Source organism: Neoarius graeffei, chromosome 16 (assembly GCF_027579695.1).
Source record: "Neoarius graeffei isolate fNeoGra1 chromosome 16, fNeoGra1.pri, whole genome shotgun sequence".
Classification (NCBI taxonomy): Eukaryota; Metazoa; Chordata; class Actinopteri; order Siluriformes; family Ariidae; genus Neoarius; species Neoarius graeffei.
In genome coordinates, this window is record NC_083584.1 from 44191419 (window position 1) to 44216674 (window position 25256).

General features: G+C 40.1%; 1 protein-coding gene across 1 annotated transcript; it reads right to left on the reverse strand.

The window, feature by feature from the left end:
* Nucleotides 1-36: 36 nt before the first annotated feature.
* pdap1b (pdgfa associated protein 1b) lies at nt 37-24837 on the reverse strand. Its single transcript, XM_060942111.1, has 6 exons — nt 24488-24837; nt 15348-15439; nt 6474-6572; nt 1224-1342; nt 909-1060; nt 37-771 (listed from the first exon to the last, which is right to left on the reverse strand). The coding sequence occupies exons 1-6, from the start codon at nt 24498-24500 to the stop codon at nt 707-709; spliced, it is 540 nt and encodes a 179-aa protein (XP_060798094.1). The 5' UTR covers nt 24501-24837; the 3' UTR covers nt 37-706.
* Nucleotides 24838-25256: the final 419 nt, after the last annotated feature.

Genomic DNA, 25256 nt, shown 5'->3' on the forward strand with positions numbered 1-25256 from the left:
TGATTATGTTTCAAGAAATTAAAATGATCCACAAAGCATGTTCCATTTTTCTTTATTTCCTAAAATTCCTGTACAAAAACATATAGTGGTCAGGGCTTTTTTTTTTAATGAACATTGTCGTTTTATTAGAACATTCTTGGCAACATGTCAAACATGATATAGCCTGGTGAATGTAGTGCTCTCATGATTACAGTGACTGAGGTGAGCAGAAGGCTATGCATTAATAAAGAATAATGAGGATGGCAAATAAGGTTGTCTGGATGGTTTCAACAAGAGAGGTATACACAGACAGCCAGCATAGGGAGTATATTTCAGAATAAGTAGGAAGTGTGATGGTTTACTGATACTGTTGTTAATACATTATTACATTGTTGAATGTGAGAAAATCCTGATGCCACACTTTCATAAAGTAATATTTTAATAGTTTACTCCATCTAACATAGCAGTTGCAACACATCATATAATAATAATAATAATCATAATAATAATAAAATCATTATCTATGCATTGTCATTGAGCCATGTTGCAGAGAACACCCATCAATTATTGGCTTTCAAGGTTTCAAGCACTGAGAATGAATAAATATCCCTTTTCAATGAAATGTCGCATTGTAACTTCTTACAAAGCGTAACACAATCACAAAACAAACCTGTCCTCAAAAATAGTAAATTATATATAATTTTTTTCTATCATTTCAGAATTAGTATCATTTCAGAGACAGTGTATGAAGTCCTTTTGCTGCTGCCTGTGCTGCTTGTGCTGCTTCTTTCGCTACAGTAAACAACACACACGAAATAAACAGGAATAAAATTGATAGTGCTTATAACATTACAATAAGCATTTCATAAGCCTTATACAACATGCCATTTACTTATATTCCAGAGAAAATAAAGTGTTCCCCAGTTTACCTTTCCTTTCCTCTTCTTTTTTCCTCGCAGCCTCTTCACGTTGCTTTCGAATGATTGCAAGCCGGGCTAAGTCTGCTTTGGCTTGATCCGTCTTTCCTGCTAAATGCATCTTCATGTATCTTTCTTTGGCCTTTTGCTTTTCTATCTCCTCTCTGAATTGGCAGATTGTCATACAAAATCGTGTCTTATTTTAAATTCCGTCAGACATAATTCAATTTTCATTGACAAACCATACAGTACGTATGGAAAGAGCAGACAAACAGTCAGTGTTTCTCAGCCATTAACATTTGCTCTACCCACCTTGGTGGCTCTTACCTCTCTCTTCTAGAAAGCTGTTTGGGTCCCTCAAGTTCTATGTCGGTTACTTTCTTGGCTTTCTGAGCAACACGATTAGGGTTTTCAATTTCTATTAATCCTTCCACACCTTTTCTTCGCTGTGACAAAGAAGGAAAATTCAAATGAAATTCAAACAATTTTAAACAAGATCAACTGTGAGCTACTGCTCACTTATGTATCCCCCGCTCTCGCTTACACTGTATCAGAATGCAAGCAATCGAAGGAATAGGACACTTATTATGAATGCTGACTTCAACAAATAATTAACCCTGAAACAAGTAAGTAAAGAGCAGCGTTCTCCCCAGGGATTTCAAACAGCATCCTGGTAAACTGTCATTTTGAAAGAGCATTTTGCTTCTTGAAATAGCGTCAAAATCCACCCTATATGTTCCGTAAATACATTCAGTCGGTAAACAGGAAGTCGATGTGCGACAGACCTGAAAACGGTATACAGGGTATAGAACCCCAAGCTGAAGTTTAGTACAAAGTGGCTAAGATTTGTGGTTACTGAGAAAAAGGGTGTTTCGGACAGACGGAAATACAGAGATACAGTGGTGCTTGAAAGTTTGTGAACCCTTTAGAATTTTCTATATTTCTGCATAAATATGACCCAAGGGCGGCACGGTGGTGTAGTGGTTAGCGCTGTCGCCTCACAGCAAGAAGGTCCTGGGTTCGAGCCCCGGGGCCGGCGAGGGCCTTTCTGTGTGGAGTTTGCATGTTCTCCCCGTGTCCGCGTGGGTTTCCTCCGGGTGCTCCGGTTTCCCCCACAGTCCAAAGACATGCAGGTTAGGTTAACTGGTGACTCTAAATTGACCGTAGGTGTGAATGTGAGTGTGAATGGTTGTCTGTGTCTATGTGTCAGCCCTGTGATGACCTGGCGACTTGTCCAGGGTGTGCCCCGCCTTTCGCCCGTAGTCAGCTGGGATAGGCTCCAGCTTGCCTGCGACCCTGTAGAGGGGATGAATATGACCCAAAACATCATCAGATTTTCACACAAGTCCTAAAAGTAGATAAAGAGAACCCAGTTAAACAAATGAGACCAAAATATTATACTTGGTCATTTATTTATTGAGGAAAATGATCCAATATTGCATATGAGTGACAAAAGTATGTGAACCTTTGCTTTCAGTATCTGGTGTGACCCCCTTGTGCAGCAATAACTGCAACTAAACGTGTCCAGTAACTGTTGATCAGTCCTGCACACCGGCTTGGAGGAATTTTAGCCCGTTCCTCCGTACAGAACAGCTTCAACTCTGGGATGTTGGTGGATTTCCTCACATGAACTGCTCGCTTCAGGTCCTTCCACAACATTTCGATTGGATTAAGGTCAGGACTTTGACTTGGCCATTCCAAAACATTAACTTTACTCTTCTTTAACCATTCTTTGGTAGAACGACTTGTGTGCTTAGGGTCGTTGTCTTGCTGCATGACCCACCTTCTCTTGAGATTCAGTTCATGGACAGATGCCCTGACATTTTCCTTGAGAATTCGCTGGTATAATTCAGAATTCATTGTTCCATCAATGATGGAAAGCCGTCCTGGCCCAGATGCAGCAAAATAGGCCCAAACCATGACACTACCACCACCATGTTTCACAGATGGGATAAGGTTCTTATGCTGGAATGCAGCATTTTCCTGTCTCCAAACATAACACTTCTCATTTAAACCAAAAAGTTCTATTTTGGTCTCATCTGTCCACAAAACATTTTTTCAATAGCCTTCTGGCTTGTCCACATGATCTTTAGCAAACTGCAGACGAGCAGCAATGTTCTTTTTGGAAAGCAGTGGCTTTCTCCTTGCAACCCTGCCATGCACACCATTGTTGTTTAGTGTTCTCCTGATGGTGGACTCATGAACATTAACATTAGCCAATGTGAGAGAGGCCTTCAGTTGCTTAGAAGTTACCCTGGGGTCCTTTATGACCTCAATGACTATTACACACCTTGCTCTTGGAATGATCTTCTCCTGGTGAGGGTAACAATGGTCTTGAATGTCCTCCATTTGTACACAATCTGTCTGACTGTGGATTGGTGGAGTCCAAACTCTTTAGAGATGGTTTTGTAACCTTTTCCAGCCTGATGAGCATCAACAACGCTTTTTCTGAGGTCCTCAGAAATCTCCTTTGTTCGTGCCATGATACACTTCCACAAACATGTGTTGTGAAGATCAGACTTTGATAGATCCCTGTTCTTTAAATAAAACAGGGTGCCCACTCACGCCTGATTGTCATCCCATTGATTGAAAACACCTGACTCTAATTTCACCTTCAAATTAACTGCTAATCTTAGAGGTTCACATAGTTTTGCCACTCACAGATATGTAATATTGGATCATTTTCCTCAGTAACTAAATGACCAAGTATAATATTTTTGTCTCATTTGTTTAACTGGGTTCTCTTTATCTACTTTTAGGACTTGTGTGAAAATCTGATGATGTTTTAGGTCATATTTATGCAGAAATATAGAAAATTCTAAAGGGTTCACAGACCTTTCAAGCATCACTGTATGGACGGACAGAGGTAAACCAGTATATGCCCCAGTATATGGAGCAGGGGTATAATAAAAAATTTTTAAAAATCTGAAATTTAGTTTGCAGATGGCGACCTGCTGGTGGTAGAACGCCCTCCATCACAAACAACTGCCATTTTATAACGTATGCATCAGACTGGCATAGTGGGAACATTGTACATATAGCAAAAAATATTTTCGAACGAGTTTCAGTTACTAAATTTCTAGGAATTCTTATAGATGAAAACTTTACTTGGAAAAATCATACATTTCCAACAAGACAGCAAAAAAATACTGGAGTCATCAGAAGAATAAGATATACTGTATGTTCACTAGAAAAATCCTTCTCAATTTATATTACACACCGATTCATCCTTACATGGTCATATTGTTTGGGCAAACACCTTTAAAAGCCACATTAATGGTATTTTTACTCTGCAAAAACGTTTCGTCAGAATGATAACATTTTCCAATAGATTTGCCAGTTCCACTCCTTTGTTTAAATCTCAATGTATTCTCCCCAGTTTGGATTTAAACCATTTTTAATCAGTCGTTTTGTTTTTCACAACAATCTATTCACAACCTACTCCCAGTATGTTTTCAAAATTTATTTCACTTCAACTTTCAAATCCATAATTACAATACAAGGTCAGCCAATCATCTCCGTCCCACCTTTCCTAGGACAACTTTTTCTAAAATTTTCAATCCGATGCAGAGGTCCTTCCTGTTGGAACTGATTACCAGTAGAGGTCTGCGCAGGACAGAATTTTCAGTCCCGCTCCTGCATTGTGCAGTCCCGCTCCCGCAAAGAATTATGATTTTCAGTCCTGCTCCCGCCCGCAAATCCCGCATGATGCAGACGTTCACGTTATTTCTCACGAAAGTTCTTGTCATTGTCTTGGGGAATTAAACATGCTGAGCTTAGCTGAGCTCTTCACTGACCGATCCTTCACCTAGCGCACGTAGCGAGGGTGCGCGTTGCCAGGCGGCATGCGAAGCTGAGGCTTTACAGAGATACCCATTGTGAGCTTCACTAGAGGAGATCTGCTCTTCTGCCATGATCGGAGATCTCAAACACGGAAAAGCGGAAAGGAATCAGAAACGTACGCGAGATTAGACCACATCCGCAAATTTAGGCATCTTAAAATGTTTTTATTAATGCCAAATAAAATATCCAGCACAAGTTATATATGATAGACATAAATTAATAATTTATAAAATTTATTTTAAACACGTTTTTAGTTAGCGGGACTGCAGCTTATCACCTCTTCCGCCCGCTCCCGCATTGTGCACTCCCCCTCCCGCCCGCGCCCGCAATGAGCTTTCAAAATTTGTCCCGCGCCACACTGCTTTGCGTCGGGTCCCGTGGGACTCCCGCGGGAGTGCAGGGCTCTAATTACCAGTTCATATTAGAAATTCCACCAGTATAAAATCATTTAAGAAATTAACCATACTCCTCTTACTGGATCAGTTAAGCAATACAACATTTTGCACTCGTTGCATGTCACTCTGGGTAACAGCATCTGCTAAATGCCATGTAATGTAATACATCATCATAACCCGCTCTCACTACCATATTCTGTGTTGGTACATTGTCACCATTTTTGTTCGACTTGTAACACACCTTCCTTTTTTTTTTTACATTTTTGTTTAGTTTTCGTGTGTATTTGTCTGCATTTCCTTAAAAGTAAGTTTTGATGTTGATTGTCTCACCATAGGAGGGCCACTCGATAAACCCTTATGGGTTTTATTGGCTCTTCCTGCACATTTCTTTCTTTGTTATTTTTTTCTTTTCTCAGCCTCAAAAATAAAAATTCTGCATGTATTGCTTATTTTGTATTATGTATTTTTTATTTATTTATGTGCAAATAAATAAATAAAACATTGGAGAGAAATCCTGAATTAAAATGGAATCTATTGGTAGAACATTCACCAGATGAAACACTGCAGTGCATATCCAACTTGAATCAAAGGTCAGTAGCTAAGCACAAAGAGAGCAACTAATGCTGTGTTCACACTTATACCGGTACGAAAGTGGTATAACTGTATCGATACAAAGTATACCGGTACAGTTTAGTGCATCTGTCCACACTAGCGAGAAATGTTTGCGGTTTTCTTTCACGGTAGTTGAAATGCGCGTGCGCGAAATGTTTCCGTGGTTACCGAGTAACTTCCTTCTGAGAATATATGGCGGATGAAACAACGTGTGTGCTTTTTGTTGTCAATGTACAGTCTGTATTTCTGGTGGTCATTTATTCAGTCGAATCGTATAAAACGCGCGAGGCAGTTGAGAAAGAAACAAACGAATCTCCGTTCTTCACTATTTTATTCAGCGAAGACATCGATTGAGGTGTGGGACTTTGCGCATGCGCATTATATTTGTATCGATACAGAGCCGCTTCATCTGTCCACACTACAGCGAAGCGCTACAGTACCGATACTGTACCGGTACGAAACCCATACATTTGTGGGTTTCGTACCGATACAGTTATACCGCTACAGTACCGGTATAGTTGCTAGTGTGGACAGGTGTTGCGGTACGAAAGTAGTTTCGTATCGGTACAAAATCCCTAGTGTGGACAGGGTATAACAGAAATACCGTCACTGATACACCTTCTTCTCTCACCACTCAGACCTCGAAACTACGCTAATGTTGGTTTATTTCTTTTTAATCCAAACTAAACAATGGCTCAAAAGGGAATTTGATAGATCCAAGGCTTACTCGAGAGCTTTCATCATCACTGTCTTCTGAACCTGATCCTGCAATTTTGTCATCTCTCTGATTATCATTCACTGCTGCTCCTTCTTCCTCCTCTTCATTCTGGGAGAAAAAAAAAACAAAAACATTAAGTCTTACAAACACGAGATACATTACTGAGCAGGCGATGGTTTCCACTCTTCAGCAGTCCAGTTGCAGTGAGCCTCTGCCGAGTGTAGCCTCAGATTCCAGTCCTAACTGACAGAACTGGAACCTGATGTGGAGCAATTCCAGCGTTATGGACGTGACACTTGAACTCAAAATGGCAACACATGACCCAGTGCATGTTTTATTGTCTCCCAGTATTTAAACAGGTGTTGCATATTTTAAGGCTGTGCCATACTGGAGAAGTGATAGAACAAGAACAATTCCCATAGTACATCTAGGGCATGCCAGAAAACGCCAATAAAAGATGCGTTATGGATGTGACAGAAAAAGTATCACTTTTCTTGGGTGACTGTACATTTTTATCAAACTCTGTGAAATTGTAAACCTAATGTCGAAATGGAGATATCCATTTGATAGAGGGGTCCAAGGTGAATATTAAAAAATCTTTGTTTAAAATATTTTGTATTTCATGCAGAGTTTCGGAAGGAAAAGTCAGCGTTATGGATGTGACGAAATTCTGTCATGGATGTGACGTGTGCTTTTCTGCTGTTGTAGCCCATCGGGCTCATCAATCGGCATATTGTGTGTTCTCTGATGCTTTTCTGTCCACCACGGTTGTAAAGAGTGGTTATTTGTTATCCATATTGTCCCTATTATATGTTCAAGTTACGGTACCATATCCTTCCTTTCAGATTGAAACATGATCGCCATTCTCCTCTGACCTCTCAATCATCAAGGCGTTTGTAGAACTGCCCCCTTGCTGGATGGAAAGATATAAGTATTATTTTGCACACCATTCTGTGTAAACTCTACAGACAGCTGTGTGTGAAAACCCCAGGAGATCAGCAGTTTCTGAAATACTCAAACCAGTCCATCTGGTCCCAAAACTCATGGCATGCAGTCAAAGTCACTGAGATCATTCGAAAGTTTGATGTGAACTGAAGCTCTTGACCTGCATCCGCAAGAGTTTATGCATCATGCTGCTGCCACATGATTGGTTGAATGGATTGTGAATATGTTTGTGTGTACAGTTGAGGTCAGACGTTTACATACACTCATCATGGGCATGAATGTCATGGCAATATCGGGCTTTCGGTGATTTCTTTGAACGGTTCTTTTTCTGTGGAAGAATGACTGTACAAGATACATCTTTATAAGGAAATAAGCAAGAATTTGGTGCACAAATTGTAATTTATTTTGGGTTTTCTGAAATCAATACAGGGTCAAAAATACACACATATCCACTTAGATTATTAATTTAGTGGTGCTGAAAGTCTCATGTCAAAATGTCTTATCTTGCCAAAGGCAGATTCTGCCGTAACTGGATCCATTAATCATTTGCCCACAAAATAAGAAATTTTTCTTGTCCTTTTTTCAGTGAGGTAATATTTTCAAGATTGAAAATATGGTATTTGGTCTTCTAAAACAGCACGTCATTTAAAAATACACTGAGTATATCAATAAAAGATTTTTAAAGAATAAAGTTCTATTTCTTTGACATATCTGACAGACATAACTCCCATTTTAAAAATCCCTTTCATTATCCCTGTTGCTATCGTCAGTGAATTTCTGTCAGATGACCTGACGTTAGACTCAGCCATTATGGATCTTTGGTAGTTATCGTGTGGAAGCAGGCTTTATCATTTTTGGGTGTCAACAGATAGAGTTGAAATAGATTAACAGCGAAAAATCTATTTCGTTCACGAGAGAAGCCCACAGTTATTTTTAAAAAATGCTATCGTCAGTCTGTCAGTCAAATGCACCTGACGATAGCAAAATTGAAGCCCTCACCACGCACATGTTGACTGACGCAAAGAGGAAATTCTACTGCGCGTGATTTTTGTGACGGCAGACATTTACTTCCGGGCAAGACTTGGAGTTCTGACAGCTAGATTTCATCAAATAAATCAAGGTAAGATTTTCAGTCAGCTATCCTGACGATAGAAATTTTTGACGATAGAAACATTGAGAATATATTTGTGCATTCATATTTAAATTTTTCTGGAGGAAAACTATCGTAAGTTGAGATAAATCAGAGCCACTTGCGACCCTTTCAGCCGACAGGCCATTTCAATGTGTTATTTCCCCGCGAAAGTGACACAGTCGTGTCTATCGTCACTGTTCTGACAATTATTGTTGATATTTCAATTTTGAAAATAAATTTTATCTTTTTTATTTCAATATTTTATTATTTGGTTCTAGTGATGAGGTATTTAATATTATTACTAAATTTGTCAGATTAATAATGTAAGAAACAGTCTTGTTGCTATTGTCATCTAGAGTGTCCGTCAGAATATGATGGTAGATGTTAGTTTGTCTGTCAGATTTTGATGATAGAAACCGATGTGTTTCTATTGTCATTTAGCATGTCTGTCATGTCAGGCTTTTATTAATTAGTTACCAGGACTACTGTCCTAAAATTTACTATGACTGTCCAAGATCCCAAATGCTACTAGAAAAACTTAATAGAATGATCAAAATAATCAATTCAGCAATTTAAGGAGTGGGACTTAACTGGCCTCTGTTATGGTAGAATCTGCCCAAAGCCTCTTACCTTCTCTGTGCCAACATAAAAAAAAAGGTTTGTTTGACAAGTACAAGTTATTGGGAATTGTAGCCAAGGTCTCAAAGAAGACCCCAACTGTCACCCTCAGCAGAGAGGAAATAACCCCCAAGCATAAATACAGTACATCATCACTTGCTTAGCACAATGCATTGTGGGGGATAGCCAGGGCTGGTAGTTGAGCAATATGATGGTTGTCAGATTAATTTTACATGAGAGGAGCGATTTTGCTGTGCTCGGTCGTGGAAGACAATGAAATTGGTGATTTAAAGAGGTGGATAACATGTCAAGGGTTTACAGCAGGAAAATCTGAATCCAAATCAAACTTGGTGAGAAGGTAAGAGTCTAGACCAAGTCTACCACACTGTACAACAACATCAAATCTCAGAATGTCTTATTTCTGAGGCTGTATATTGCACCAGCTAAACTTTATCAAGAAAACAAATCTATCTGAATATCGTGAATTGTATGTAGCCTCTCTGAAATTGGCTGTAATGTCTATAGTGTTCATGGCGATGTTATATTCATGTTAGGCCTACTACATTATCAGTAAAAAAGTGCAATTTTTTTTTTAAACACCCCCCCCCCCAGACTACAGGCCCTGGGATCACAAAGCAATCTTAGACTTGGGGCCCGTTTACACGAGGACGCTGTCGGGTAAAAACGACTAAATATTTTATCGGAAGTGCCTTTCGTCTACACGGGGATGGCGTTTCCGAGGCTGAAAAACGGAAAAATTTGAAAACGCCTTCCAGAGTGGATAAGTTAAAAACAGCCCCCGTTGCATATCCGTCTAAACTACCCAATACGCGAAACTCTGCTCGGATCTGCTCACGTCGGGTACGCGTTTACGTCATACATGTGTCATATACTGTACATGCCAGCCCGGGAAGTAAGAAAGTAAGTAAAAAAGTAAGAGCATGTCTGATTACATCGATCCAACGGACCTTCAAGCTGCTCTGGCAGCTTTAATAAACGTCCAGGAGTCCTTCGAACATCTATACCGAATCTGCACCTTACTTTCTTACTTACCATAGCCAGAGTAGTCAAAGTTTTCGCGGCGCAGATGTGCAGATCAGACAAGACGGAAGATGTTGCGCATGCGTGCAAACATAGCGGAGGTCTTTCACAGCACCACCTAGCCGCCTGGCATGCACATCCAATTGAATTCCACACATTTATGCGTCACCGTATAGACGCAGATTTCCTCCTTGAAAACGGTCGTGTAGACGTGGAAAAAAGTGAGAACGAAAATGGACTTTTGCGTTTTTGTTTCAGACCGTCCCCGTGTAAAGTGGGCATTAAGTCCAAATTTGTTTCTTTTAATCTTCAGTTATTCCTTACCATTTCCTAAGAAGCTTTGTTCAAATGAAATCTTAGCCTTGTACTTAATCTTGATCCATCACAATGAAAGTTACAGACGCAGTAAGGGAAACTATTATGAAAAATCAACTGTTGATTTAAGTCTAAGATTGCTTCGTGGTCCCGGGCCCAGATGAACACCATCAAAACATTTATAGATGAGTGACTAGTTAAATAAAACTTGATTTCAGGAAACATTACAAAAAACAAACAAACCCTCTGGAAACCCACTGATCTGCCGTGTCATGTTCAGTATAAATGCATTTTCTTCAATAAATGCCGCTAGTGAGGTACAATGAACATTATCCATACCCAAAAGAGAACCCTTCGTGGTTTAGGAGTTTTATCGGTCCGACAGGCTCGTTCGGCTGCCAAGTGCTTCGGCATGTTGAGAGGCAAAGGCCAAAGAATGCTTCTTTGTTTTACAAGCTTTGGAATATTGCTCGTTTCAGACGATGAACAGTGTCGACTGTTATAATCTTCTACAACCAAAAGCCTTTCCGCAGACCACGGGAATATCGCTGGGTCACAGTTTAAGTATGTCTTTTTCCCACCAGAGAAATGTAAGCTACAAACACTGATCCATTTCGATTCAGTTTGAAGGTTTTCGTTGCAGATTAAACTTATCCATTTCTTTCTTCTCTTCTTCTCAACTGGCAGCTGATAAAAGCTCAAATTAGGTGTTCTCTTTGTTGTGGAGACACAGTAAGGCACACAGCAATTTACTTTAGGCATGGTTAAAACTGGTTAGACAGAACAATGCAGTGTTTAACAAAGGTGAAAGTAAACAATATGGTGGCGCTGACCCCGGGTATCACCCATAATGCATTGCAGTAAACAAGCGATGACATAGTTATGGGTTAGGGTCATTGGTTCAGATGGTCAGGAACCACCAAGGCACAGGCCTGCCACTGGACTGAGAGGCTGCCATCCAAAAAATAAGACAGAGGAGTTGTTTGGCCACAACAATCTGGCACCAACAATCATGCCATGCAGTCAAAGCCACTGAGAATGAGGTATGTTTGGAGAAATGAGTGCGAGGTATTCAACCCCACGAACACTGTGCCATGTGTTAAGCAACTGTTAAGCATGGTTAAACAAAGTGGATGGAATAATGAAGGAGGGCAACTACCTCAGAATTCTTCAGCATAACCTCAAACCATCAGCTAGACAGCTGAAACTTGGACACAGTTGGGTGTTCCAACATGACAATGACCCCAAACACATCAAAGCTGGTTGGAATGGATAAAGTCGGTAGGGGTCGACCGATAATCGGCCTGGCCGATATATCGGGCCGATATTCTGCATTTTTAGGGTTATCGGTATCAGCCATAATTTCCACCGATATGCCGATAACATGCCTTTTTGCAGCCATTTCGTTCCTAACGCGACTGTCACTGCACGTCCTTTCCTGCACTCGCCTCTCTGAGTTCAAGAACACGGTCCCGCCCACCACAACATCTGATTTGTTTGGCACAAGAGATATAGCCAATCGACACGCGTAGCTAAACGCTGGGAACCGTTTCAAGGCGCCCGTACGGGCACTCGGGCAGAAGCAGATCCCACTTCAAGGTAAGGACACGCTGCTTTTGCCGCAATAAGTCACAAACACACAAGTTGCAAAAGCACATCATCATTATATGTTTACATTCTTCATCTACTACTCGTTAAAATTGTCCATTTGCATCTGTGTAGCCAGGCAAACTTAGCTTATGGAAGGAAGCACTTGAATTAGCCTACAACCAACTAGTCTCGCTGAAACTACATGTAATGTTGTCCATAGTAAGCAGTCCCCAGCATAACGTAGGCTGCAGTCATTTTTAAATCCCCGTCTGGAAACGTTGTGAATGTGTCAGTAGTTCTACTCGAACAGTAGAATGACAGCCATACAGAGAGGTGGTCAAGGGAAGACGAAATAAAATGCAGTGTTTGTGTTCTGTAGGCTAGCGCAAGCCTACTGGCTATTTGTTATGGTAATGAGTGAACTTCATGACGTGACTCGTGCTCAAAAAGCGCATTGCACTTGTATATGTTAGGTAACTTTATAAAGCGCTAGCCTATTTGAACATTTAAACAAGCCAGGTGTGATATGGTGCTAGTAGGCTGTGTAATACTGTAGGGAGTTTGTCAGGACGCTTGTTGTGGGCTCAGTAATTAATTGTGTCGTGGATGCACACTTGCTTGGATAAATGCTAATGAACGAAATACATCAATTAAACTCTTGACTTAAATGTTCTTATGCTACTTCACATTGCGCTGTAATGTACTCCACTAGCATTTATAATTCTTGCGCAAGTGATTCTCCTCGCTAGCGCTTCTGATTCGGAAAGCGATATACTCTTAAAGGAGCAGAGCCGTAGATGGTTACTTGTTAAGTTGTTACATAATAGGGAGTGATAGCCTACTTTATGTTTGATTTTACTTTTTAAAAAATGCTGCAGGCAGCTCCCTACACTTGATTTGTTATTTAAAAACTACTTGAAGTTGGTAAGTCTTACTTAGTTCTTAGTGTAAAAGAATCCAGAGTGTATTTTCATTTATTTTCCACTGAAAATGGTGAGCTGTAATATAGTAGGGAGTGATTTATTTTTTTTATTGGTGAATATTTATTTTATTATTATTTTATTTCTCATTTTATTCTAACTAATGTTTGACTTTATTGTACAAATGCTGCTGGCATCTCCCTGCACAAAATTTCATGTTCAATTTTACAATTAAACATAGACCTTCATATCCATGAAATGTGTGTCAGTGTGTGCTATGTTTAATTTCATGTGAATTATAATGTTTACATTTATCGGTTGCACATATCGGTTATCGGCATCCCAATTCCATAATAATCGGTATCGGCCCTGAAAAAAAACATATCGGTCGATCCCTAAAAGGCGGCGAACATGAAGCTTTTGGAATGGCCTTCCCAAAGTCCTGACCTCAACCCTATTGCAAATATGTGGACTGAGCTTAAAAATCAGGTCCATGCCAGGAAACCAATAAATTAAACTAAACTCTACCAATTCTGCCATGAAGAGTGGTCAAATATCCAACCAGAATTCTGCCACAAGCTTACTGATGGCTCGCAAAAGCGTATTTTAAAGGTGAAACTTGCTAAGGAACATTTAAAGGGCTGATGACACGAACATGACTCTATGCAATTTCTTAAATAAACTATACAACATGGCAAACATGTTAGATTTCTGTTATAATTACGTGAAAAGAAGCTGTTGTTACGCAAATATCCAACTTTTAATTGCACAGCGCAAGAAAACTGGGTCCGTGGCTTGCGGCCATGTTGTGACGTCAGCGGGAGAACACGCTGCGGTTCACTGGCTGTTCTACTCATAGACATCCTATGGTTCTACTCTGGTTCTACTCAATGGAAATGGCGCATGAAAACGCCGATGAACTCTCTAGTGCTAGCTCTTCCTCTTCTGGGAGTCTAGAATTGTGTTGATCTCTTCCGAATAGAATCTATGATAGCCTACCCTCTTTACCCTTTGCCTTTCGTTGCTAGGCGGCAGTTACATGAAAGCCGCAAGCTTTCACAAGCAAATACATGACTGATATCACGCCGACTTTATGATTACATTTATGATTATCATGTAGAATCTACAGCTCTGCGTACCTTTATCTTATGTCGTTTCACAACACATGTTCTGACAGGAGGACTGTCTTTGGATCCGGCATAGCTACTAGTAGACCCCCTCCGGAATACTGGCAGTGTTGCCAGATTGGGATTTTTCCCGCCCAGTTGAGCGGTTTCAAGTGCATTTTGGTGGGTTTTGAACATATTTTGGGATGGAAAACTTCAGCAGTATCTGGCAACACATACTGCTGACGTTTTCCAGCCCAAAATATGTTCAAAACCCACCAAAATGCACTTGAAACCGCTCAACTGGGTGGGAAAAATCCCAATCTGGCAACACTGTGTAGGCACTGCTGATGGTAGTAACACACGTTTGTGCTGAACTGAACACCCAAGAGATTCGTTTAAGCTGGAAAGGGTGTCAAAACAATCCAAATCGAAGTGTTCAGAGCACAGGACGGATGTTGGTGAGGGCTCCCACTTGTCACGAGTGCGCCTGACTTGCTTCACCCACTTCGCATGCAGCTCGGGATCTCTGGGAAACTTGAATAAACTTACCCCATCCTTGTAGGTTTTGGAGCAAAAGCCGGCAACACAACGCGAAGGCATAATAACTAAAATATATAATAATGTATAATAATAATAATAATAATAATAATAATAATGACAAACTGAACACCTGTCGCATCAACAATAAACTGGTAAGTTAGGAGGAAGGTTCTTTCGCTGACGTCATATAGCTCCTCCTCCTCCGTCTCCTGGGTGCTGCAGCCCTGTCAAATTTGCCCAAATAGCCGCGTTTATCATAACTTGTAAAACAGGCGCCTTCGTGAATTAATATATGGATCATCGGGAATTACTTTTTATGTTATAAAACATCGCCAAAGATGTCAAAAACGTGTCATCAGCACTTTAACCAAATATTAGATGTACTGTATGTATATTTTTGACCCAGTGTTGATTTCAGAAAACCCAAAGTTAATTCTTGCTTTTTTTTCTATTTAAAGATGTGCTGTACAATCATTCTACCACAGGGAAAAAAAAAAGTTCAAAGAAATCACTCAAAACCCAGTATTGCCATGACATTCAGATACATGATGACTGCATGTAAACTTCTGGCCTCAATTGTACACATATAGATCATGTTATTAGAATCATGCGTGTGAAGTACGCTTTCCATGTTAACGCAGAGTGTACCTTATTCAGATGATGTAAACATTACCTTTTTTCGCTCTTTTTCAGCTTTCATCTGAGCATCTATCTCTTCAGGACTTGTGTACGTTCTCATTCGACCCTTATGTCCACCCTTCTTTCCTGGAAACAGAGCATTTGAATAATTAGAGCAGAATAAATAAAACCTAATGAAGTAAAGCTGAATACATTTGAATTCACTGGATAAGTAAAAGTGGCCTAAACAAGAATACAAGCAGGATTCCTGCTGGCGCTCGTCATTGATGAACATAATCCATCAGTGACGAAGAGAAAATTACTAGCAGTCATCACAGTGATGAAGGTATGTCATCTTAAGTCATCTTTTATAGAAATCCAACCCCAGTGAAGAGACTTCGGGAAGCCAGAGTGTAAACAATGAGCACGTGCTTGTGAGTAATAAAAATCGACCACAGACAATGACCGAATGAGCGCCAAGCTTTGGACCAATCGCAGCGTGTCTTAATCAGCCTGGTGTGGCGGTGTAATTACCTCTGCGTGAACCAAACAATGGCACAGTCTAAGCTGATGAAGTTTCTGGATGGTCTTTGTCAAGCACACAAGATGATTTAAGGGCTGAAACAGCCATAGGGGAGGCTCACTCAGAGCCCTGACCCTCCCCTAGCACAACGGACAGTGTCGGTAAAAAAAGTGAAAGCGCTGTCAGCCGCAGCAAGCGATTGGAGGGAGCTATGTTTCAAGCGGCATAGCGTGTTGAGTTCCTGTGGCTAATCTTTAACTAAGTATACTCCTAAATCAGCATAATTATAATAGGAATTGTTATAATGTAATAATAATAATAAACTACTGATAGTAAATTAAATAAATAAAATACGTTATATATAGTAAAATATAAAATCCATATAGAAGCAAGTTCAAAGTTCAAGAGTCGCCTCCAAGGCGCACGCGACCCCAACCCAAATCACCCACCCTTCACTGTCCAAGCCTACTTGTTCTTAATTAAACCAAAGAAGGTGAGAAATTCAGGATAAAATCGCCTGCGCAACGAAAACAACCCCCAAACAGTAGAAATTCTGATGGAGAAGGTAAGATTGCTCCAGACTCTGACGCATTTGTAACGTACACTTGATTGGAATAAGAATGTTTATATAAAGGATATGAAAGCTATTATTCTATCAACATTCACTGGATATGAGCAATCGGGCACTCTGATTGGCTACTCTACTACTAGGCTATCAGCTCATATACCATGAGTAGAGAAAAACAAAATGGTGGAGTGTGCTGCTGAACCAACCGAGGATGAAATAAAAACTGAAAACAAAACCATAAAAATCATTAATCAAGTATTTAAAAGAAACAGCTTTAAAAAAAAATTAAAAAAAAGATAAAAAATCCCTCCCAATGTCGCCTGTTCCACACTTCAGCCCAGTCAGTGGCAATAATGCACCTTTAAGTTGGTTTGCCAACCGCCAAAAAACCCTAAAGAAGACCCCCCCCCAAAAAAAGCAACAAAATATGAAAAGAAAGTATTTGATGGTAAGAACGCATCTTTTTTATTTTTCAAAAATTATTCACATTTTCCACAAATATTTCACCGGTTTGTTTCCATTCTAAGCGGAAATGATTTTGTTGGATGTTTTGTACAAAGTTTTTATTTATCGAATTTGCAAAAAATAAAAATTATCTGCTTCTCAAAATCTAGTGAATGCGGACAGAATAAAACAGTTATTCCACTCAATCTTGTCATACATGGCTTCTAGCCACCTTGGTGCTACGTGCCTTGTTGGCTATCGGCTCATGTACGACTCAATTTTGTGGAATAACTGTTAAATACAGTCAAGCCGGAAAGTCTGCACACCTCTTTCACCTTCTCCACGTTTTATTACGTTACAGACTTATTCCACAACAGACTGAGTTCCTTTTTTGTCACAAAATTCTACACAAAATAGCCCATAATGACAAAGTGAAAGCAGGTTTTAGGCATTTGCTAATTTATTAAAAATCAAAATGCAAAATATATCATATGTACACAAAAGTGTGCACACCCTTTGATATGACACCCAAAAGTGAGCTGAGGCGCATTTTGTTGCCATGGATACTGCTTGAGATGTTTCTACAACTTAATTGGAGTCCAGCTGTGGTAAATTCAATTAATTGGACATGATTGGGGATTGCCATCACCTGCCTATATAAGGTCCCACAGTTGACAGTGCATGTCAGAGTAAACTCCAAGCCATGGGGTCTGCAGACCTCAGAAACAGGATTGTGTCAAGGCATAGATCTGGAGAAGGGTACAGAAAAATTGCTGCAGCTTTACAGGTCCCAAATAACACAGTGGCCACCATCAATCGTAAATGGAAGAAGTTTGGAACCACCAAGAATCTTCCTGGACATGGCTGCCCGGCCAAACTGAGCGATCGGGGAAGATGGGCCTTGGCCAGGGAGGTGAGCAGAAACCAGAGGGTCACTCTGATGCCCCTTTTCCACCAAATCAGTTCCAGGGCTGGTTCGGGGCCAGTGCTTAGTTTGGAACCGGGTTTTCTGTTTCCACTGACAAAGAACTGGCTCTGGGGCCAGAAAAAACGGTTCCAGGCTAGCACCAGCTCTTTGCTGGGCTAGAGGAAAGAACCGCTTACGTCAGCAGGGGGGAGTTGTTAAGACCAACAACAATAACAAGACCACGAAAGGTCGCCATTTTTAAGCGACGAGAAGCAGCAGCTGTACAAACGCGAAGTCATCCATTATTATTATTATTGTTGCTGCTGCTTCTTCCGTGTTGTTTTTGCTTCGATATTCGCGCCAAGGTTTATGCAAACGTAGCGACGTAACTGACGTATACAGCGACATAATGACGTATACAACGACGTAACTGACGTACACAGCGACGTAATGACATGTCTTCCCTTAGCACCGTGAGCTATGGAAAAGCAAACTGGTTCTCAGCTGGCTCACAAGTTGAACGAGTTGTGAACCAGCACTGGCCCCGAACCAGCCCTGGAACTGGATTTGGTAGAAAAGGGGTATGACAGACCTCCAGCGTATCCTTGTGGAGATGGGAGAACCTTTCAGAAGATCAACCATCCAGGCAGCATGCCACAAATCAGGCCTTTATGGTAGAGTGGCCAGACGGAAGCCACTCCTTAGTAAAAGGCACATGACAGCCTGCTTGGCGTTTGCCAAAAGGCACCTCGAGGACTCTCAAACCATGAGAAACAAGAGTCTCTGGTCTGATGAAACCAAAATTGAACATTTTGGCCTGAATACCAAGCATCATGTCTGGAGGAAACCAGGCACCGCTCATCACCTGGTTAATGCCATCCCTACAGTGAAGCACAGGGTGGCAGCATCATGATGTGGGGATATTTTTCAGCACTGGGAACAGGGTGAATAGTCCTGATAGAGGGAAAGATGAATGCAGCCAAGTACACCAAGATCCTTGAAGAAAACCTGCTCCAGAGCGCTCTGGACCTCAGAATGGGGTGAAGGTTTACCTTCCAACATGAAAACAACCCAAAGCACACAGCCAAGAGAACAAAGGAGTGGCTTTGGAAAAAGTCTGTGAATGTCCTTGAGTGACCCAGCCAGAGCCCAGACCTGAATCCAATTGAACATCTGTGGAAGGAGCTAAAAATGGCTGTGTACCGATGCTCCCCATCCAACCTGACGGAGCTTGCAAGGATATACCAAGAGGAATGGGCAAAGATGTCCAGAAACAAGTGTGCCAAGCTCGTAGCTTCTTTCCCAAGACACCTTAAAGCTGTAATTGCTGCCAAAGGTGCATCAACCAAGTATTAGGCTAAGGGTGTGTATGTAACCCCTAAATAACCTATTTTTGTCAGTAAAATAAAATTGCATATTTTCTAAAAACCTGTTTTCACTTCGTAATTATTGGCAATTGTGTGTAGATATTTGAGGCAAAAAAGGAACTCAATCTATTGTAGAATAAGTCTGTAACGTAAAAACGTGGAGAAGGTGAAAGGGGTGTGCAGACTTTCTGGCCTGACTGTACATATAATCAAGTAACATTTGATTCAATTGGACTTGAATAATAATTCAATAATATAAAATGAAATATCTACATACACACAAAGTATTTTATATATATATATATATATATATATATATATATATATATAAAAATCTCATATCCCAGCTGACTACAGGCGAAAGGCGGGGTACACCCTGGACAAGTTACCAGGTCATCACAGGGCTGACACATAGACACAGACAACCATTCACACTCACACCTACGGTCAATTTAGAGTCACCAGTTAACCTAACCTGCATGTCTTTGGACTGTGGGGGAAACCGGAGCACCCGGAGGAAACTCACGCGGACACGGGGAGAACATGCAAACTCCGCACAGAAAGGCCCTTGTCGGCCACGGGGCTCGAACCCAGAACCTTCTTGCTGTGAGGCGACAGCGCTAACCACTACACCACCGTGCTGCCCCATATATGTATTACAATAGTAGTGCTAGGTTTCATTTAATACTAGAATTTGTTTTGCATTACTGTATACCTACTTTTGCAGCCCCCTGTGTGTGTGTATAAGATAAAGCCTAGGTCACAACCGGCCATACGTGCTCCTACGGCCGGTCTACGTGCAAAAAACGCAAGAAACGCACGGAGGGCGCGCGTGTGACGTGCTGATTTTCGAGCCGTAGACTGGCCGCAGAGGTTCTTGAATGTCAAACCAACTCTACGGGCGCTTACGTTTTTTCAGGTTGCAAGACAAACTTACGGCCAACGTGCGTCTTTCTCCATGAACAAAGGAAACGCCAAAATCGCATGGCCAAAAAAATCGTACGTCCGGTTGTGACCTAGGCTTAAGATAGCCTTTTATTATCCCACAAGGGGAAATTTGCACACATTATATTATAATATATTATCCCACAAGGGGAAATTTGCACACGCACACACACATACATTATATATATATATATATATACACACACACATAGATTTACATAGAAGACTAGATGCCTCGTCCCCGTTGCCCGTCAACGAAGTCGAACGTCCGCACATGGCGGCCATCTTACCTCAGACAGCTGGCTTACCTATTACATTGTGTTGGTAGCGATATGTACTTTTCAGATGACCGTAACTTCCTCAAATTTCAATCGATATTCAAACGGTTTGGTTTGTTATATAAAAAAAACAAACGGAAGTATGTATTTATGATATTAATGATGAGGAATCTAGTCTTCTATGTAAATCTATGCCCCCACACCCCACTGTGGTGTTGTTAGGCCCCATCACTCGGTGCTATAGCCCCAGGTATTTTCACCCTCAGAAAAAGTAAGAGATTAATAGAAAACAACTGACTTGGATGTCATCTGGGATTTTGAATGCTGTAATATAATAATTGAGCTTAGAATTGGAGTCTTTGGCTACGTTCACACTGCAGGCTGAAGTGACTCAAATCCGATCTTTTCGCCCATATGTGACCTGTATCCGATCTTTTATTGACAATATGAACGACACAGATCCGATTTTTTCAAATCCGACCCAGGCCGTTTGGATATGTGGTGCTAATTCCGATTCCTATCCGCTCTTTTCATATGCGACTTCAGTCTGAACCGCCAGGTCGCATTCATCCGACTTACACGTCATCAACAAGCCATAAACGTCACTATTCTGCGCTGAAGTAGGCGGCGGGTCTCTCAAAAAAGTTACAACAACATGGCGCATAATCACGGGCGCAGATAGAGGGTGGGACGAGTCATATTTAAATTCACCTCGTTTGGTCCCCCCCACTTATAGGGAGGAAAAAACGTCTATGCTGTCTTTCTTTGCATAAGGCAAACCTCACGGAAAAATCAAAAGACTAATTACCATTCGGTTTATTAAGGTGCACAGCAGTGTATACATAGTTGCAACAACTCACATAAAACAAAACAAAGACTGATATTCGGTTGGTTGAGCTGCGCAGACTGCACAGGTTGCGAGCTCGAGCTTGGTTGCTATGGTTACTAACAACAAGTTTGACAGGCATATCGGGGTTGGGGTTGGTTTGCTGGCAGCTTTGTCCCCCCCCAGTTTTTTGTCCCCCCCAGTTCAAAAAACGTATCTGCGCCCCTGCGCATGACATCAATGCGAGGGACGCTTCGGGCTGTGAAGGTTCTGAATCTTCTCAATGGAAGGACGCAGAGGTTAGGGAGCTGATTTCCATTTGGGGGGATGCAGCTATTCAAGCTAGATTGGATGAGTCATACCGCAACCGGGCGGTTTTACTTCCGTAAACACTGGCCATGCTCACTGCGTGTGACGTCGTCGTATCCTGCAATGCGCATGCGGAACACTTTTAGGTCGCTTTTCGTTCATACTGAGGATCACATACAAGTCGCATATATTTGTTAATGTGAACGACCTCACAAAAAAATCGGATTTCACAAAAAAATCGGAATTGAGCATTAAGCCTTGCAGTGTGAACGTAGCCTTTGTGTCCTAAAGGAGAGATGTGTGAGTGAGAAATTATATATATTTTATTAAACTGATGATAAATTTTACTAGTGATATTTAATAGTTAATTGACACATGCCTCAGTTTCCTGAGATATTGAGTGTTGTTGTTGTTATTATTATTATTATTATTATTATTATTAATAATAATAATAATAATAAAACAGAAACTGAAATGAAGTACATAAATTGTGGAGATATGGGGTAATACCTACAAATCTAACCTGCAGCCGTTATGCACATTACAAAAAAGAGCAATAAGAATCGTCAATAAAATGGGATATCTTGAGCATACAAACGCATTATTCGTAAAAGCGCACACTCTGAAATTCACTGATCTGGTTAAACACAAGACTGCACAAATTATGTATAAAGCAAGACATAACCTTCTTCCGGGTGAGGTACAAAATACGTTTATGGAAAGGCAGGGTGGGTATAACCTGAGAGGGGAAATGAATTTTAAGAGAGTAAATGTTAGAACAACTATGAAAAGTATGTGCATAACAGTCTGTGGGGTGAAATTGTGGAATGGTCTGGATAATGAACTCAAAAATAGCACCAACATAAAACTGTTTAAAAAATTATATAAAAACATGTTAATAAAAATATATGAGAATGAGGACAGGCAGACTATATAGATGATGATGAAATTGAGAGTAAGTCTGTGACTGGTCTTCTTGTATTTAGTGTATAGTTATAGGTATGTGTATATGTATGTACTGTATATATGTATTGTATGTGTGTATATATGCATAACATAAGTATCTGTATATATGATTTGGTCGATATTATACCATGTCGGTATGTTGGTACGTTTTCTTTTTTGTTTATTGCTTTTATTTTCTTTTGTATATATAGTTTATTATGGTGGAAAGTGACATTTGATTAGCGGTGGTATGGGCAATTCCATGTAAATGTCAACCTCACCATGCAAAAATAAAGCAACATGTAATACATCAAAACCACTCCCAGAGATATCACCTAGGCCTGTATTTTACAGATGTGAATAAGTTGAACCAATTTGTAACCAACCTAATATGTCACTGTCAGTCTTTCTTTCTTATAATGTAAACCCCAAGCTAAAATCAACTTTGATCATGTACAATTCTATATTATTGCCACAAGCCACAGAAATGTATGCAAAAATCCACAAAACAGCAAAACAATAGCCATCCTAAATATTATTTAAGAACTTTGATAGTTTTAGCTGATATTTAGAGAGTTTTTCAAAGGGTTACGGTGGTTAAATTGCTGATTTTCTAAACATACGCCATGTCTATTTCAGACGCGTCACATCCATAACGGAATTTCGTCACATCCATAACGCTGACTTTTCCTTCTGAAACTCTGCATGAAATACAAAATATTTTAAACAAAGATTTTTTTAATATTCACCTTGGACCCCTCTATCAAATGGATCTCTCCATTTCGACATTAGGTTTACAATTTCACAGAGTTTGATAAAAATGTACAGTCACCCAAGAAAAGTGATACTTTTTCTGTCACATCCATAACGCATCTTTTATTGGCGTTTTCTGGCATGCCCTAGATGTACTATGGGAATTGTTCTTGTTCTATCACTTCTCCAGTACGGTACAGCCTTAAAATATGCAACACCTGTTTAAATACTGGGAGACAATAAAACATGCACTGGGTCATTTGTTGCCATTTTGAGTTCAAGTGTCACGTCCATAACGCTGGAATTGCTCGTATAGAGGGTTAGGATTGGATAAGTTATTACTTCTTCCTAATCCTTTCTGAACATTGTTATGTTATTGCCTTGTGGCTACGCTATTCTGTTTGTTTATGACGATGTTTTGATTATTGCATTTTTATTTAAATTTTTATTTTTATATCTTTCTTCTTTATTGTTCAGAATAAAGTAATCAATCAATCAATTTAAAAAATAGCAGTGCAAAAATCACTAATAAAGTTGTCATAACCTTTAAAATGTGTGTGGGTGAGATTTCTTGTAAAGTTAGATATAACCTCGCCAACCTATCTCTGCCAATCTCCCTTAAAACTACAAGCCCCAGGAGACTCTGACTCAGTCCTGGTATTTTCAGTAGCTAGAACAGAAACGGCCCTCTAGAACTAATGTATGCTGTAAATCGCGGTGTCGTTCTGTGTTCGGTTCGGAAATCGACAATAAACTCGGATTCCTTCACTGCTGGTTCTCCCCGAATCCCAGACTGTTCTCAACGTAAACCAAGTTTTCTGCTGAAATAAATAAAGGCTAAAGGGAGTCCTTTAATTCCATGAATAAATCCATGCTAAAAAACAAACAAACACAACAACAACCTGAAGTAAGTAAGCTCAAACTAAAGAGGTTTATTTTAGCCTGATGGTGCACAGAGCGCCCAAAATCAAGGCTCTTTTATTAGAGGCTGGACTGGAGCCCAAGTTTTATTTACAGTAGAGAGGCCTAGCTGGATCTCTACACATATTTGTATTGTGCCAGTTTGGTTGGTATTTAAAAAACAAACAAACCTGTATTAAGTTCTCTTTGACATGACAATAACTAAGAAAAAATACTAAGAAAAAGTAAAGAACACTTATATGACTTTATTTTTCAAGGGAAAAAGTGGACAATGTTTTTCAGAACCCTGCACAAGTGGGATGTAATTTCAAAGCACATTCATAGGAACATATTATTATTATTATTATTATTGACCTGCTTGTCTGTGACAGCTGCACTACTGTCACTCAGAATAAGATCAGTGTCTTACCTCCTTTAGGCATGATGATGACGTTCACAGACAATTATCCTGACGTCTACTTTAGTGATGTAAATAAACCGAATCCCAGTTTGGGCAACGCGGCAAACTGATAAAGTGAAACTATGGCTAGCTTGTGAGCTAAGCTGCTAACAATAGCCCAAGTTTTATGTAAGCGTAACCAAGTCTATAAGTATAATCAAAGTTGGGAGTACCAGTGATTAATTCCTTATGATTGTGGAATACGAAAGAAACAAATGATAACATCCAGTTTTCTACAAAACACTAACACCAGCCTACAGCATGAAGCCTAAAAATCATTTCACCATACCATCGCATTTATTTTCTTTCAGGCACTGCCGGGACACCTAACCTGATGCAATATGACAAAATCAACACACTAGAGCTGTATCCGAAATCACTCATTCATTCACTATTCCCTGCTCACTAACTAGGGAGGAGCTCACTGGTTTAAAAAAAAAAAAAAAAAACTCCGTCGCGCCGTTATTTACGTCATTACTGTCGCACAATTAAAACGTGTCAGATCAGTCGGTTGGTGGGTTTTCAAAATAATAAATACATGCATGTATTTCCCACATTAATAAATACAAAGTACTTTGTGTCTGCTGCATCTTTCAGTTCTTTTAAATCAAGGCTGAATACTTTCTTCTTTGCTACTGCCTTTTATTAAATCAAATTTGAGGCTTTTGATTAATTCCTTGCTCTGCACTGTAACTTTTATTTGTGTATTTTATCTGTCATTCTATTTTAGCCTATTTTC

Bases quoted from the DNA above. Each gene is read 5' to 3' on its own strand.
- pdap1b (XM_060942111.1), bottom strand. The intron at 1,343-6,473 runs GTAAGCCTTGGA...TCTTTGTCACAG, and splicing joins GTGATGATGAAAGCTCTCGA to CGAAGAAAAGGTGTGGAAGG. The intron at 772-908 runs GTAAACTGGGGA...TGTTTACTGTAG, and splicing joins AAAAGAAGAGGAAAGGAAAG to CGAAAGAAGCAGCACAAGCA.